Source organism: Tachyglossus aculeatus, chromosome 6 (genome assembly GCF_015852505.1).
Source record: "Tachyglossus aculeatus isolate mTacAcu1 chromosome 6, mTacAcu1.pri, whole genome shotgun sequence".
Taxonomy (NCBI): domain Eukaryota; kingdom Metazoa; phylum Chordata; class Mammalia; order Monotremata; family Tachyglossidae; genus Tachyglossus; species Tachyglossus aculeatus.
Genome location: NC_052071.1, coordinates 44,756,389 through 44,774,442, shown reverse-complemented (window position 1 = coordinate 44,774,442; position 18,054 = coordinate 44,756,389). Strand labels below are relative to the sequence as shown.

The window sequence follows — 18,054 nt, the reverse complement described above, 5'->3', positions numbered from 1 at the left end:
CACCAAGAAGGTAGGGTTTTGAGTGGGTGTGAGGGAACGAGGCAATAGAAGAGCCAAAGATAAATGGTATTTGTTAAGCACTCGCTATGTGCCAGACACTGTACGAAGCGCTGGGGTAGATACAAGATCATTATGTCCCATGTGGGACTTACAGTCTCAATCCCCATTTTACAGATGAGGTAACAGGCACAGAGAAGTGAATCAGCTTGCCCAAGGTCACACAGCAGACAAGTGGCAGAGCCAGAATTAGAACCCAGGGCCTTCTGTCTCCAAGACCCATGCTCTAACCATTAGGCAAAGTTGCTTCTCAGGCTGGTTCCTTGGAGAACTCATTCACTGCCATGATTTCAACTACCATCTCTATGTGGATGATTCCCGAATCTACAACTCCCCTCTGCAGTCTCGCACTTCCTCCTGCCTTCAGAACACCTCTACTTGGATGTCCTCCCAACACCTCAAATTTATCATAACCAAAACACTGCTCCTCATCTTTCCACACAAACCCAGTCCTTTCCCCTAACTTTTCTATCCCTGTAGAATACACCGCTCTCCTCCCTAATCCCGGCTCCACCACTTGTCTGCTGTGTGACCCTGGGTAAGTCACTTCACTTCTCTGCACCTCAGCTACCTCTTCTGTAAAATGGGGATTAAGACTGTCAGCCCCAGATCCTACCTGATCACCTCGTATGCTTGTATCTACCTCAGGCTCACTCTAATTCATTTCCTGTTTGATATCTGACCGCTCCACAGAGCTGAGATTCTATGCTGCCTGTCTTCCTATCGGTTTTACGCCCAATATTCCTTGAAAACACCTCAGCTATCGATGCCACTGGAAGCAGCGATCATGAAATGTTGCCACTTGGTCTATGGCAGGGTTCTCTCCAGCTTAGGTTACCTGTCCTTTCATTCCTCCATGGGGTTTGCAACATAAAGCAACAGTGTGAAATAGCTGCAGGCCAACACCCACATTTTCCAGCACCCACTAAACCCAAACAATAATCCCACTACACCTTTGTACTGTTCCCTACAATCACTAATTAGTCGATGCTGAAAAAACCCGGCTGTGAGGAAGGTAAATATTATTAGTCCCATTTTAAAGATATGGAGCCTGAGATCCAGAGATTCAGAGGAACTTGCCAGTGGCCCTCCACACATCAGAGGCAAGGCAGTGGTAACAATTAGGGCTCCGAACTCTTATCTTGCACTCAAAGACACTTGTTAAGGGCTTACTATGTGCCAAGCACTGTTCTAAGCATTGAGGTGGAAACAAGATAATCAGGTTAGATAAAGTCCTTGTCCCACATGTAGCTCATGGTTTAAGTAAGGAACATGACGGCCGATAGACTATCATGGTGACCTTGGAGGGCCAAGACCTCGACTGGAAGCTGATGCTGCCTTACCCTACATGTAATATGTTAGCTTTCACTTCCAGGTCACAAAAATCCCCCTTCCTTTACACATCCTGGCAGCCTTCCAGCCAAACTTGATGGTTTCCAAATAAGCTTGGATTCCACATGGGAAATCTTAAGTAACTTAAGAAGCCTGAAGGCCAGCTTTAGACCACTGACTGCCCTGAGGTGGGGAAAAAAATTGTCATTCCCGCCTCGTTCTGTAGGGTAATAATAATGATGATATTTGTTACGCGCTTACTTTGTGCCAAGCAATCGGAAGTCCACCCACAACCCCTGAATTTAAGAGTTTTTCCGAGGGACAGGGGATTTCTGACTCTCTAACCCCTTTCCAGAGTTACTGCTTTCCTCTCCTAGGCCCCCTTCCAAATCAGGAAGAGAGAGCCTTGCCACTTTCAAATTTTTAAGCATTCTCTGAGGTGTGCCGTGAGGCAGCTGCTTCATTCATTCATTCAATCGTATTTATTGAATGCTTACTGTGTGCACAGCACTGTACTAAGCACTTGCTTCACTCCTCCAAATTCTGAATCCGGCTCTGGATCAACAGACTACGTGCAGAACATACACGATAGACCACGATTTTCCCTTTAGAAGGCTGAATAAAGGAGAAAAACCCTTAGTAGAATATTCAATTACATTTTAATGCGTACTTGTAGACAGACTATGACCAAAGGACCTGAATCACAATAAATTGACCCTCCAAGGCTTTCGGCTTGAAGTATCCTATAAGCAGACAAGTTTCCTTTTTTTTACTTTTAGGTGAGTGGCTACAAACGGGAGAAAAACAGATGGCTTGAAGTATCCTATAAGCAGACAAGTTTCCTTTTTTTACTTTTAGGTGAGTGGCTACTAACAGGGGAGAAAAACAGACTTGCAAATTTCCAAATAAAAAGAGTTATCGTTAAATTGTCCTGGGCCTGCAGTGCCACCCACAGGTTGTGAGGTATTGGCTTATTTAATATTCTAGTAAAACTCTTTTCCAAATTGTCATTGATAATTTCCCTACCATATGATGCCTACAAATCTGTGGGGATGAATCACGCTTACCATCTTCCACTTCCCTGGCAAGAAACCGGGCCCTTAACAGGAGCTGTGGGGGTTTTCATGTGCTTTCTTAAAAATGGAAATTAGACAATGAACTTTCTCTTTGTCCTGGTTTCAGCCAAAAATCATCATCAATAGTATTTATTGAGCGCTTACTGTGTGCAGAGCAAACTAATCAGTGGCTTAGTTCACAATGACTGTGAGCCCACTGTTGGGTAGGGACCGTCTCTATATGTTGCCAATTTGTACTTCCCAAGCGCTTAGTACAGTGCTCTGCACACAGTAAGCACTCAATAAATACGATTGATTGATTGACTGATTGATAGGGAACTCCAAAGCCACAGGACAACAAAATGGCAGGTGGCTGAATACAGGGGACAGAATCTGAAGCCGTCCGGGTAATTCCAAAAGCAAACTCAAGCAGTGACCAACCTTCAACGGAAGATACCGTTTCTTGTCCAAAACCACTTTGAGAGTCACCGGTCACATCGAGAATACTGGTTTTGCCTAGGAGAATCCTAACCAAGCAATGTGTTAGAAATTCATTTGAGGAGATGATGTGGAGAGAGAATTTAGCATTTCCTCAGGGGCTGTGTGTGTGAGGGGCGAAGGCGAGGTGCCTCACTTGACCTTGCGTAGATGGTAAAAGCTCTGCACGGTCCTTTCCACCGCGAGGTCCAGGTTGACCACAGGCCGATAACCCATGAGCTTTTTGGCTCGCTCACAGCTGTAGTAGTGGGAGGTGCCAGCAAGAGCGACCCGCATGGGGGTGAAAGTTGGCTTGATTCGGATGATGGGGCTGAGCATCAACACCACCAGAGAGAGGAAGAAGGCCAGATAGTACGCCAGCCAATAGGGGATGTGGTATTTCGGGGCTTGATAGTTCAAGCCGGTCAGAATGCGGGACAGGAATACCCAAAACGGGACCGGTTCATCATTGGTGATGTGAAATGCCTGAGAGAGAGAGAGAGCAAGAAAAGGGAAGAGTCAACATAGACTGGAACGAAAACCCGTAAAGAAACCCACGTTTACTGCCAACAGACTAGATCGTCGCTCTAAGCTTTTAAAAATGCCATTAAGTACAACGGCAAAAGTGAAATGGACTCATGCTACCAAGAAAGAAGTGGCTCTTTTTACAGCAGAGCGTCCTCAGGAATGAGGGCCTTGGAGGCAAAAGAGAAAATAGTATCAGATGCTGCAAACATTATGCATGACAATACAAGGGACAGCTTTGGGGCTCTGGGCCTTGTATTGGCTTTTTCAGCTACACAAAGTATTTGTAAGTAAATTTCACTGTTAATGGTGTCTGCTTCTAATAATGATGGCATTTGTGAAGCGCTTACTATGTGCGAAGCACTGTTCTAAGCGCTGGGGAGGATACAAGGTGATCAGGTTGTCCCATGTGGGGGTCAGTCTTAATCCCCATTTTACAGATGAGGGAACTGAGACTCAGAAGTTAAGTGACTTGCCCAAGGTCACACAGCAGACAACAGGCGGGGCCGGGATTAGAACCCATGACCTCCGACTCCCAAGCCTGTTTTCTTTCCACTGAGCCACGCTGCTTCTCTAATACAAAGGAGACTGATAATATGCGTATATACACACAGGTTCCTATGATCTGTGTTAAAGATGCTATGGTAATTTAAAGCAGTTAAAACATTCCAGCAATGCCTGAAGGTAAAATGTCCTTTGGGATTCTAACCTGGGCAATACAGACTCATAGCGCAGTGTGGAGACCAAGTTTCAAACTAGGTCGTGATGCAGAAGAAGACCATACAACAAATACATTATGAAGTTTTTAGTCAGCTACCTCTAACTCTTACGTACTCATCTACATCACTCATAGGTACATTTATTCAATTGTACAATCCATTATTTCTTCTGATTACTCTGCGAATACTTTCATATCTGTCTCCCTCAGCTTGTAACTCCATGTGGGTAGGAAATCTGCCACTTATTCTTTCAATAGTATTTGTTAAGTACTTACTATGTGCCAGGCACTGTACTAAGTGCTGAGGTAGATGCATGCTAATCAGGTTGGATACAGTCCAGGTCCCACATGGGGCTCAGTCTTTATTATTATTAATAAAAATCCCCATTCTACAGATGAGGGAACTGAGGCTTCACACATAGTAAGCACTTGACAATTTATTTATTTATTTTATTTGTACATATTTATTCTATTTATTTTATTTTGTTAATATATTTTGTTTTGTTCTCTGTCTCCCCCTTCTAGACTGTGAGCCCGCTGTTGGGTAGGGACCGTTTCTATATGTTGCCAACTTGTACTTCCCAAGTGCTTAGTACAGTGCTCTGCACACAGTAAGCGCTCAATAAATACGATTGAATGAATGAATGAATAAGGCACAGACAAGTTAAGTGACAAGGTCATACAGCAGACAAGTTGTGGAAACGGGATTAGAATCCAGATCCTCTGACTCCAGGCTATGCTCTTTCCCCTAGGCCACACTGCTTCTCACTTGCTTTGTATTCACTTGATACAGGGCATCGTACCTGTAGGTGCTCAGTAAATACTACTTAGTACAATGCTAATATTGGGACAAACTAGAGACATAGGTGATCTTAGGAAGAACGCGGGGCTCCTAAAATATTCATTACCTTATCGAAACCACTCTGAGGCACTGGATAACGATCTGGCCTCCTACTTCATTAACAAAATTAAATCCATCAGGTCCGACCTCCCCAAAGTCTCTTCCCCCCTTTCTCCAACCCCCCGGCTCTCAACATTCTCTGCTACTCTCCCATCCTTCCCAGTGGTATCCTCAGAGGAACTCTCCTCCCTCCTCTCAAGTGCTACTCCGGCCACCTGTGCTTCTGACCCCATTCCCTCTCATCTTATGAAATCTCTCGCTCCATCCCTTCTCCCCTCCTTAACTTCCATCTTCAACCGCTCACTCTCCACTGGTTCCTTCCCCTCTGCCTTCAAACATGCCCATGTCTCTCCCATCCTAAAAAAACCCTCTCTTGACCCCACCTCACCTTCTAGTTATCGTCCCATATCCCTCCTACCATTCCTTTCCAAACTCCTTGAACGAGTTGTCTACACGCGCTGCCTAGAATTCCTCAACAACAACTCTCTCCTCGACCCCCTCCAGTCTGGCTTCCGTCCCCTTCATTCCACGGAAACTGCGCTCTCAAAGGTCACCAATGACCTCCTGCTTGCCAAATCCAACGGCTCATACTCTGTCCTAATCCTCCTCGACCTCTCAGCTGCCTTTGACACTGTGGACCACCCCCTTCTCCTCAACACGTTATCTGACCTTGGCTTCACAGACTCCGTCCTCTCCTGGTTCTCCTCTTATCTCTCCGGTCGTTCTTTCTCAGTCTCTTTTGCAGGCTCCTCCTCCCCCTCCCATCCTCTTACTGTGGGAGTTCCCCAAGGTTCAGTGCTTGGTCCCCTTCTGTTCTCAATCTACACTCACTCCCTTGGTGACCTCATTCGCTCCCACGGCTTCAACTATCACCTCTACGCTGATGACACCCAGATCTACATCTCTGCCCCTGCTCTCTCCCCCTCCCTCCAGGCTCGCATCTCCTCCTGCCTTCAGGACATCTCCATCTGGATGTCCGCCCGCCACCTAAAGCTCAACATGTCGAAGACTGAGCTCCTTGTCTTCCCTCCCAAACCTTGTCCTCTCCCTGACTTTCCCATCTCTGTTGACGGCACTACCATCCTTCCCGTCTCACAAGCCCGCAACCTTGGTGTCATCCTCGACTCCGCTCTCTCATTCACCCCTCACATCCAAGCCGTCACCAAAACCTGCCGGTCTCAGCTCCGCAACATTGCCAAGATCCGCCCTTTCCTCTCCATCCAAACCGCTACCCTGCTAATTCAAGCTCTCATCCTATCCCGTCTGGACTACTGCACTAGCCTTCTCTCTGATCTCCCATCCTCGTGTCTCTCTCCACTTCAATCCATACTTCATGCTGCTGCCCGGATTATCTTTGTCCAGAAACGCTCTGGACATATCACTCCCCTCCTCAAAAACCTCCAATGGCTACCGATCAATCTGCGCATCAGGCAGAAACTCCTCACCCTGGGCTTCAAGGCTCTCCATCACCTCGCCCCCTCCTACCTCACCTCCCTTCTGTCCTTCTACTGCCCAGCCCGCACCCTCCGCTCCTCCACCACTAATCTCCTCACTGTACCTCGCTCTCGCCTGTCCCGCCATCGACCCCCGGCCCACGTCATCCCCCGGGCCTGGAATGCCCTCCCTCTGCCCATCCGCCAAGCTAGCTCTCTTCCTCCCTTCAAGGCCCTCCTGAGAGCTCACCTCCTCCAGGAGGCCTTCCCAGATTGAGCCCCTTCTTTCCTCTCCCCCTCGTCCCCCTCTCCATCCCCCCGCCTTACCGCCTTCCCCTCCCCACAGCACCTGTATATATGTATATATGGTTGTACATATTTATTACTCTGTTTATTTATTTATTTATTTATTTTACTTGTACATTTCTATCCTACTTATTTTATTTTGTTGGTATGTTTGGTTCTGTTCTCTGTCTCCCGCTTTTAGACTGTGAGCCCACTATCGGGTAGGGACTGTCTCTATGTGATGCCAATTTGTACTTCCCAAGCGCTTAGTACAGTGCTCTGCACATAGTAAGCGCTCAATAAATACGATTGATTGATTGATTGATTGGATAACCTCACCCTGAGAGCAAGTCCCTTGATCAGTTGTTGCATTGGATATAAGAAGCTCCTCCCTGCCACCATCTTTAGTGCAAAAACTGAACTTTACAATGAGCTTATAGCCCGATAGATCATATTATAGCCCAGCAAATAAAACATGTATCACTGTAGTCCACAAAGAGGTAGTTGGAAACAATGGCAATTACTGAATAAATAATTTGCCAATGAGACTACAGCAAAAGGAAAATGTGGTAAGGTTGGGGTAACGGGAGACGAAACTCCCGTCTCACAAGGTTAGAAGAGTTACCTTCCCACACAGGGCGGAATCTCTGGAAAGGCGCTCCGCAGCCAGGATATGTCCATGGACCACATTTTCCACAAAGGTGAAATCCACTAAATTCTTTCCATTCCTAAAAGGATAAAGGTGAAGTTTAACTCAGAACGCAAAGCAGATGCGACTAAATAGAATTCCCAGGTTCAACTGTGGATGACTGAAAGACGCCTCAAACTAGCAATTTTTTTTGATGTTGTTCAAACCATTGCAGGACGAAACCCCCAGCAGAATGGTAGTAAGCACTGAGAGTGGAGAGCCATGTTCTAATCCACGTCTTAGTATGTGCATCTTGATATTCGTGTGCCCTCAGCCACATCATATTTCCTGCTCTCAATGAAGTTTCAATGTCAATATAAATGTAGTATAGTGTCAACATCATTTCAATATAACAGAACAGTGTACTGGCCCTTCTCAGTTACCAATATCATATCCTCACATGTCAAACCTTAAGGGGAAAACAAAATCAAAGCTATTTAGGATAAATTTCCGGTTAAATTTTTTTATACATCGCCACGGTGCTGAAGCATAACGAGGAAACATGTGACAATTTTTATGAAGTCCCAAAAAGCTTAGAGTTATTACTGTTAAGATCACCTCTTGTACCACACGCTTTCCCAGAAGCCAGGATCAGTACAGGCCATTTGGCTGATCCCACATTAGGGACCGGATCAGGGATTTTCCCACATTTAAAGTCACCTTCCACGGCCAAAAACACAAGTCACATTTCTTGGCTTTAGGATTAATGTCAGAGCAATCTTTTCAGTCAGGCCTGTTTGGTGTGCGCAGGGAGGAAGAGAGGAGTTGGTCTGAGTAAGGGATAAACGGAATCGACGCTTCCCCTTTGCACACATCTCCCCAGGACTTCACCCCTGCAATTCCCCTTCTCCCATGCCAAAAAAGTGAGACTACAAGCTCCTGAACAAGTGTCCCTAGGGTCATGGAATGGGCAGCACCTATCTTACCACTCTTCAATTCATAAAGTCAAATCGAAGAGTGTTAAAATGTTGCACACTTGACTCTAATACGTTGCTCCGGACTGCGAAACCAAATGATATAGGATATAGCATTCCACAAAGGTGAAATCCACTAAATACTATCCATTCCTAAAAGGATAAAAGACAAAGCTAACTCAGAACAGATGTGACTAAACAGAGTTCCCAGGGACATCTGCGGATGATTGAAAGATGCCTTAAACTAGCAATTTTTTTGATAATAATAATAATAGTGATGGTTTTCATTAAGCGCTTCCTACATGCTAAGTACTGTTCTGTTCACTGTTTTGATGTTGTTCTAGAACACTAGCTCCTGAGGGAGTTAACTTCTTGGGCAATAGGAGTTATTTCCCATATAAGAACTGCAGAGGAGGATGCTGGAACCGGCGTGATGACAGATGTTCCTAAAAGCCCAGCACTAAACCACATGCCATTAGAATCATTAATAATACACAGGGATTTGGATGAAGATAAAACAATGTGCCCTTTTCTCCCTCCTCCCTGAATGGATACTATAAATTATGTGGGACAGAAAGAAGTAGCAGTTAAGCTTACCCAATCACAAACTTCATTTTGCCTTTCTTCGCTGCATCAATAAGTATGGGTACCAGCTGGGGATCCCTTGGACCAAATATTCCATGAGGCCGGATTGCTGTGGTTAAGAAATTACTTCTTGGTTCATTAGCAGCCAGCACTGCCTGTAAGAGATCAGCCAAGGAATTCAAAAAGGCCAAACTCCAATCCCACATGCACATACAGACAACCAGGAATAGCCATTTCTTTCCTGGTTTGTTGGTTTAAGGAAAATGCTTCATATTTAGAGTCACCTGACTTGAGATTTGGTTTTAACGAGTGCTATAATTTTCGATTTTTGACACTTTCTTTCTGGTCAGCTTAACCTGACAAAATTTATTAACTGCCCTTCGAAAATCACCAACTCTTTGGGATAGACTTGGAAGAGTCCTGGAACCTTCATGTCTACTGAAGTCTTCCTCTAGACTTTAAATTCATTATGGGTGGGGAACGAGTCTGCTAATTCTGTTGTACTGTACCCTCCCAAACGCTCAGTACCATATTCTAGACATAGTAAGCGCTCAATAAATACCATTGATTGATTGACTGCTGGAGTTTCAGGGAGTTTCCAAACATATAAGAAAGTTGAAGCCCAGAGAAGTTAGGTGACTTGCCCAAGGTCACACAGCAGACAAATGGCAGAAATGGGATTAGAACCCAGGTCCTCTAGATCCCAAGCCTCTTCCCACAAGGCCACATTGCTTCCAGGATCCATAACCACTTCAATATGGAAGTTTTCTTGACATGACTGTGCACTAGAACCCAAAATATGGGCAGCTCTTCAAACTGAAAGTGAAAAACGTAGGTAGTGTTCAATTGCAAATTCTTGGGGTGGGGGGGGGGGGGGGATATACCTGTAGGATTTAGGGGTACCAAATTATTATGGGCATGATCTTAATTTTTAACGCAAGGACCAGCAGAGGGCTGAGAAGTTGGAACACCTTGGCTGAAATACATATAGTCTAGGGAATTCATTCATTCAATCATATTTATTGAGCGCTTACTGTGTGCAGAGCACTGTACTAAGTGCTTGGGAAGTACAAGTTGGCAACATATAGAGACGGTCCCTACCCAACAGTGGGCTCACAGTCTAGAATTGTGTAGACCTCAGGATGCTCATGTCTCAAAGGCTCCCCTCGGCAGGCAGAACTCAAAATCAGGGGATTTAATAATAATAATTACGGCATTTATTAAGCGGTTACTATGTGCAAAGCACTGTTCTAAGCGCTGGCACTGTTGAACTTGGAACTCATTAAGCCAGGCACTTGTTGAAAAAGGACAACTCCTAGTCAGCCCTCCCCCTCCTACCTTACCTCGCTGATCGACTGCAACCCAGATGTTCGTTTCTCTAAATGCCCACCTCGCTGTACCACAATCTCCTCTATCTAGCCACTGATATCTTGTCCACATCCTTCTCTGGCCTGGAACTCTCTCTCCACTTCATATCTGACAGACCACCATGCTTATCTTTCATTCATTCATTCAATCGCATTTATTGAGTGCTTACTGTGTGCACAGCACTGTACTAAGAGCTTGGGAAGTACAAGTCGGCAACATATAGAGACGGTCCCTACCCAACAACGGGCTCACAGTCAGTCTAGAAGGGGGAGACAGACAACAAAACAAAATGGGTAGACAGGTGTCAAAATCATCAGAAATAGAATTAAAGCTAAATGCACATCATTACCAAAATAAATAGAATAGTAAATATGTACAAGTAGAATACAGTAATAAATCTGTACAAATATATACAAGTGCTGTGGGGAGGGGAAGGAGGTAGGGCGGAGGGAATGAGGAGGTGGAGAGGAAAAATGGGGCCCAATCTGGGAAGGCCTCTTGGAGGAGGTGAGCTCTCAGTAGGGCTTTGAAGGGAGGAAGAGAGGTAGCTTGGCAGATGTGTGGAGGGAGGCCATTCCAGGCCAGGGGAAGGACATGGGCCGGGGGTCGACAGCGGGACGGGCAAGAACGAGGCCCAGTGAGGAGGTGAGTGGCAGAGGAGCGGAGGGTGCGGGCTGGGCTGTAGGAGGAGAGAAGGGAGGTGAGGTAGGAGGGGGCAAGGTGATGGGGAGCCTTGAAGCCGAGAGTGAGGAGTTTTTGCTTGATTTGGAGGTTGACAGGCGACCACTGGAGATTTTTGAGGAGGGGAGTAACATGCCCAGAGTGTTTCTGTACAAAGATAATCCGGACAGCTGAGTGAAGTATAGACTGAAGCGGGGAGAGACAGGAGGATGGGAGATCAGAAGAGGAGGCTGATGCAGTAATCCAGTCGGGACAGGATGAGAGATTGAACCAGCAAGGGAGCGGTTTGAATAGAGAGGAAAGGGCAGATCTTGGCGATGTTGTGGAGGTAAGACCGACAGGTTTTGGTGACTGTTTGGATGAGTGGGGTGAACGAGAGAGCGGAGTCGAGGATGACACCAAGGTTGCAGGTTTGTGAGACGGAAAGGATTGTAGTGCCGTCTACAGTGACGGGAAAGTCAGGGAGAGGGCAGGGTTTGGGAGGGAAGATAAGGAGTTCAGTCTTGGACATGTTGAGTTTTAGATGGCGGGCAGACATCCAGATGGAGATGTCCTGAAGGCAGGAGGAGATACGAGCCTGGAGGGAGGGAGAGAGAGCAGGGGTGGAGATGTAGATTTGGGTGTCATCAGCCTAGAGATGATAGTTGAAGCCGTGGGAGCGAATGAGGTCACCAAGGGAGTGAGTGTAGATAGAGAACAAAAAGGGACCAAAACTGACCCTTGAGGAATCCCTGCAGTAAGGGGATGGGAGGGGAAGGAGGAGCCTGCAAAGGAGACTGAGAATGAACGGCCGGAGAGATAAGAGAACCAGGGGAGGACGGAGTCTGTGAAGCCAAGGTTGGATAGCGTGTTGAGGAGAAGGGGATGGTCCACAGTGTCGACGGCACCCGAGAGGTCGAGGAGGATCAGGATAGAGTAGGAGCCATTGGATTTGGCAAGCGGGAGGTCATTGGTGACCTTTGAGAGGGCAGTTTCAGTGCAGTGTAGGGGATGGAAGCCAGATTGGAGGGGTCAAGGAGAGAGTAGGCATTGAGGAATTCGAGGCAGCGAGTGTAGACGAATCGTTCTAGGAGTTTGGAAAGGAAGGGTAGCAGGGAAATAGGGCGATAACTAGAATGGGAGGTGGGGTCATGAGAGGGTTTTTTTAGGATGGGGGAGACGTGGTCGTGTTTGAAGGCAGAGGGGAAGGAACTAGTGGAGAGTGAGCGGTTGAAGATGGAAGTTAAGGAGGGGAGGAGGGAAGGGGCGAGAGATTTCATAAGATGAGAGGGAATGGGGTCCGAAGCACAGCTGGACGGAGAACCACTTGAGAGGAGGGAGGAGATCTCATCTGAAGATACTGCTGGGAAGGATGGGAGAGTAGCGGAGAGGGTTGAGAGCGGGGGGGATGGAGAAAGTGGAGGGGTGGCTTTGTGGAGCTCAGACCTGATGGAGTTAATTTTACTAATGAAGTAGGCGGCCAGATCGTTGGGGGTGAGGGATGGAGGAGGGGGAGGAACAGGGGGCCTGAGAAGGGAGTTAAATGTCCAGAACATTTTCAAAGCCCTACTAAAATCTTACCTCATCCAAAAGGCCTTCTGTACCTAACGTCTCATTTCCCCACCCTATTCACCCTCCCCTCTGCACTTGGGTGTGTACCCCATCAACTCTTGAATACTTATACACATATCCTTTTAATCTATTTCCCCAAACTGTAATGTAATTTAACGCCTGTCTAGATTCTTAGGTCCTTGCAAGCAGGGATTGGGTCTATCAACTCTAGGAGGAGCAGCGTGGCATAGTGGATAGAGCACAGGCCTGAGAACCAGAAGGTCATGGGTACTAATCCCGGCTCTGCCACTTGTCTGCCGTGTGACCTTGGGCAAGTCGCTTCACTTCTCTGGGCCTCAGCTACAGCACCTGTAAAATGGGGACTGAGACTGAGCCCCATGTGGGACAGGGACTGTGTACAATCTCTAGACTGTGAGCTCATTGTGGGCAGAAACGTGTCGGTTGTTATATTGTACTCTCCCAAGTGCTAAGTACAATGCTTTGCATACAGTAAGCGCTCAATAAGTACAACTGAATGAATGAATCCGATTTGCCTGTATCCACCCCAGCACTTCGTAAAGTGCCTGCCAAATAGCAAGTACTTAATACCACACAAACACACACAAAACTATTTTTCTCTCCCAAGCATTTAGTACAGTGTTCTGCACAGACTAAGCATTTCTTAAATACCACTGACTGACAGTATTTTCCCCTTCTGGGGAAGATGGTTTGAAGGTATTTTTAAAAGAAAAAAAGACTGTTCTTTCAGAGTGCAAGGTCTTGGGAAACAAGAAAGGTTAGTTCAGTACAGTTAATTATCATTAAATCCCCTTTTCCTTTTGGCATTCTTTGAACAACGTGGGTTGCTTCTGGTTCCTTTGTAGAAGAGCCAAAATATCGTCATTCCTCCTTAATTACTGAAGAGTTAACATTTCATGAAACGAAACCATTTGTTTTACAGTCCAATTGGGTATTTCGGCTTCAGAGTAACCGACAGTTAACGTGCTAACAACTTGGACATGTTAAAACTCGGGCCTGTAATACCGGAGACACTTCAAACGGACCTTCTTCCCCTATACCTTCCACAGAATAAAGTGGTACATACCCGCTCCTGCAAGATTTTAGTCTCAGTGTAATAGTCAATGGGCTTCATTGCGTAAGGGAGGTCTTCAGTTCCATTCCTGATGTCAGTGCCTTCAAAGACGACACTGGCGCTGCTTGTTAAAATAAGTTTCTGACAAAGGGAGAAGAGGAAAACAGCCAATTACACTAGGAGAAGCCGGAACAGTCACTGCTAAACAATGCATGTCCAGTTATCAAATCAAAGAATACTCTTTTTAAAAAATGGTATTTGTTAAGTGCTTACTATGTCTTTGGCATCATCATCATCAATCATATTTACTGAGCGCTTACTGTGTGCAGAGCACTGTACTAAGCACTTGGGAAGTACAAGTTGGCACTATTCTAAGCGCTGGGGCAGATACCAGACGACCAGGAGGGACCCAGTCCCTGTCCCACATGGGGCTTACAGTCTTAGGACACCCTTTTTACAGATGAGGTAACTGAGGCACATAGAAGCAGAGGGACTTGCCCAAGGTGACACAGCAGACAAGTGGCAGACCTGCGATTAGAATCCAGGCCTGCTGAACCCCGGGTCTATGCTCTTTCCACTAAATAGGACACAGATAACTTCATTTTTAGGTTGGAAGCTCTTTGAGGGAAAGGATCATGTCTACCTACTTTACTATATTGTGCTCTCCGAAGCGCTTAGTACAGTGCTAGGCGCCTGGCAAGCACTCAGGCTTTAGTTTTCCTCTCTTTCCACCTCAACAAAATACTGACTGGCAAATATCAAACACACACACACGCACAGAGAGAGACAGATATCTGTGGCATAACACTCTGAGGTAATTTATTAGGAAATGCCGAAGGATGGGTATGCTGGCCTGATGTTCTCAGGAGCTCAGTTTCCAGGGTCTTTTTTATTTTATTTAATAGGATTTGTTAAGCACTTACTATGTTTCAAGTACTGTTCAAACCGCTGGGGTAGATATAAGGTTATCAGCACCACTGAGGTTCAGTCTAAATAAGGGGAAGCAGCGTGGCTCAGTGGAAAGAGCCCAGAATTTGGAGTCACAGGTCATCGGTTCAAATCCCGGCTCCGCCACTTGTCGGCTGTGTGACTTTGGGCAAGTCGCTTCACTTCTCTGGGCCTCAGTTCCCTCATCTGTAAAATGGGGATTAAGACTGTGAACGCCCCTGTGGGACAACCTGATCACCTTGTAAACTCCTCAGTGCTTAGAACAGTGCTTTGCACATAGTAAGCGCTTAATAAATGCCATCATTAAGTAGGAGGATGTGGAATTGAATCCCCATTTTACTATCCACTATCCCATGCTGCTTCTCATTTTTTATTTGGTTTTGTCATTTATGCCCACTCTTTTTGGAGGAGGGAGAAAAGGAGAAGCGAGATGAAAAGAAGAAGAAAGGCCTAATGAAATGAGCATACAGCTGGTAGTCAGAGGACCTGAGTTCTAATCCTGACTCCACCGCTTGTCTGCTATGTGATCTGGGAAAGTCACAACTTTCCTCAGTTTCCACAGCTGTAAGATAGTGATTAAATCTGACTCCCTCCTACTTCGACTGTGAGCCCCTTGGGAGACGGGGACTGTGTCCATCCTGATCATCTTCTATCTACCCCAGCACTTAGTACAGTGCTTGGTACCTAGTACCTGCTTAACAACTATCCTAAAAGAAGATGCTGTGCAGGGTGCAGGGAAGCAGTGTGGCCTAGTGAATATTCTAATTCACTAGGGCCTATTCTAATCCAGACTTCGTGACTTTTCATTCATTCAATCGTATTTATTGAGCGCTTACTGTGTGCAGAGCACTGTACTAAGCGCTTGGGAAGTTACCTTGAGCGAGTCGCTTCACTTCTCTGGGCCTCAGTTCCCTCCTCCGTAAAATGGGGATTAAGACGGTGAGTCCCATGTGGGACAACCTGATTACCTTGTATCTACCCCAGCGCTTAGTACAGTGCCTGGCACATAATAAGCGCTTCACAAATACTACGATCATCATCATCAGGGTCTGCTAACTCTGTTGTATTGTTCTCTCCCAAGTCCTGCACACAATAAATGGCTGATAATACGATTCACTGATTGAACCAACTCCCGGCATTTTGCCCCACAGCCCCTTACCTGAACCCCAGCCTCTTTGCAAGCGTTAATGACGGTTTGGGTTCCGGTACAGTTCACTCGGTAAAACAGTTCCTTGTTGTCACTGGACGGGGCTGGAGATGCACAGTGAAAAACTACGTTCACCCCTTGCAGGGCTGGGAACAGGTCCTACGGAGGAGGACAAGACAAATGAGACAGGGAAAGCAGCAGCACGGATTTAAGGCAGAGAAGTGGCTTTTAATTATCCAGTCTGAGATTCCGGCCCTCTGGCAGAGACTGACTGAGTAGGGACAATGGAGAACAGAGAAGAAAGAGAACTCCTTTCTGTAAAATGGAATGTGAAGCACTGACTATGTGTCAATCACCGTTCTAAGGGTTATGGTAATAATAATAATAATAATAATAATGATGGCATTTGTTAAGCACTCACTATCATCATCATCATCAATCGTATTTATTGAGCGCTTACTATGTGCAGAGCACTGTATTAAGCGCTTGGGAAGTACAAATTGGCAACATATAGAGACAGTCCCTACCCAACAGTGCTTCACTATGTGTGAAGCACTGGGGGGGATACAAGGTAATCAGGTTGCCCCACGGAGGGGCACACAGTCGTCATCCCCATTTTACAGATGAGGTAACTGAGGTCCAGACAAGTGAAGTGACTTGCCCAAAGTCACACAACTGACAAGTGGCGGTGCCAGGATTAGAACCCATGACCTCTGGCTCCAAAGCCCAGGCTCGTTCCACTGAGCATCATTATGTCCCACGTGGAGCTTAGCATCGGAGCAGGAGGGAGAACAGGTACTGAATCCCCATTTGAGGGAACTGAGGTAGGGTGAATTTAAGTGACTTGCCCAAGGTCACACACCTGACAAGTGGCAGAGCTGGGACTGGAACTCAGGTCCTCTGACTCAATCGTATTTATTGAGTGATTACTGTGTGCAGAGCACTGTACTAAGCACTTGGGAGAGCACATCGCCCTTTAGGCCAAAGGTTCTATTTCTGAAGCTCACTGAACTGGAATGTGTCTGTTTATTGTTATACGGTACTCTCCCAAGCACCGTATTCATCTGTAAAATGGGGATTAGGTATGAATACCATGTGGAACATGATCAGCAGCGAGGCTCAGTGGAAATCAATCGATCAATCAATCGTATTTATTGAGCACTTACTGTGTGCAGAGCACTGTACTAAGCGCTTGGGAAGTACAAGATGGCAACATATAGAGACAGCCCCTACCCAACAGTGGGCTCACAGTCTAAAAAGAGCCGAGGCTTGGGAATCAGTGGTCATGGGTTCCAATCCCGGCTCCACCGCTTGTCAGTTGTGTGACTTTGGGCAAGTCACTTCACTTCTCTGGGCCTCACTTCTCTCGTCTGTAAAATGGGCATTAAGACTGTGAGCCCCCCCATGGGACAACCTGATCACCTTGTAACCTCCCCAGCGCTTAGAACAGCGCTTTGGACATAGTAAGCGCTTAATAAATGCCGTTATTATTATTATTAGTAGCAGTAGTACAGTGCCTGGCACATAGTTAAGTGCTTAACAAATACCATTAAAACATCAACCTAGATAGAATGCATTTAAAGGCATCGGTTTGAGTTAGCAAGATCAGTGAGTACATTTCTCTCTGGCTTTTGCCATCGCGATACCTTCTTGCTGCAGAGGTCTCCCAGGAAGAACTGCACCTGGGGGTTATCGAATCCTTGTCGGATATCGAAGACGTTGACTGTGTAGCCTCTGGCGAGGAGCTGCTCCACCATATGCTGGCCCAGAAACCCAGAGCCCCCGATCACTGTGCATTTCTTGGCCTGCGGAGGAAAAAGGAGTTGGAAAAGGAGAGGAAGGACACGGGCAGTATCGGTTATTTATTTATATATTTGTATTAATGTCTATCTCCCCCTCTATTCATTCAATCGTATTTATTGAGCGCTTACTGTGTGCAGAGCACTGTACTAAGCACTTGGGAAGTACAAGTTGGCAACATATAGAGACGGTCCCTACCCAACAGCGGGCTCACAGTCTCGAAGTGGGAGACAGAGAACAAAACATATTAACAACATAAAATCAATAGAATAAATATGTACAAATCAAATAAATTGTTAAGCGCTTACTATGTGTGAAGCACTGTTCTAAGTGCTGGGGGGGATACCAGGTGATCAGATTGTCCCACATGGGGCACATAGTCTTCATCCCCATTTTACAGATGAGGTAACTGAGTCCCAGAGAAGTGAAGTGACTTGCCCAAAGTCACACAGCTGACAAGTGGCGGAGGCAGGATTAGAACCCGTGACCTCTGGCTCCAAAGCCCAGGCTCGTTCCA

General features: G+C 46.3%; 1 protein-coding gene across 4 annotated transcripts in view; it reads right to left on the bottom strand.

The window, feature by feature from the left end:
* Positions 1 to 2,774: 2,774 nt before the first annotated feature.
* NSDHL (NAD(P) dependent steroid dehydrogenase-like) overlaps positions 2,775 to 18,054 on the bottom strand; it is a 47,121-nt gene continuing 31,841 nt past the window's right edge. For all 4 annotated transcript variants that reach the window (XM_038748030.1, XM_038748027.1, XM_038748028.1 and 1 more), the window contains 6 exons: positions 17,384 to 17,542; positions 15,750 to 15,896; positions 13,655 to 13,783; positions 8,983 to 9,125; positions 7,409 to 7,511; positions 2,775 to 3,407 (listed from right to left, as the gene is read on the bottom strand). In XM_038748030.1, coding sequence (XP_038603958.1) covers positions 3,075 to 3,407; positions 7,409 to 7,511; positions 8,983 to 9,125; positions 13,655 to 13,783; positions 15,750 to 15,896; positions 17,384 to 17,542 — 1,014 coding nt within the window. In that variant the 3' untranslated portion in view covers positions 2,775 to 3,074. The remainder of the gene's footprint in view (positions 3,408 to 7,408; positions 7,512 to 8,982; positions 9,126 to 13,654; positions 13,784 to 15,749; positions 15,897 to 17,383; positions 17,543 to 18,054) is intronic.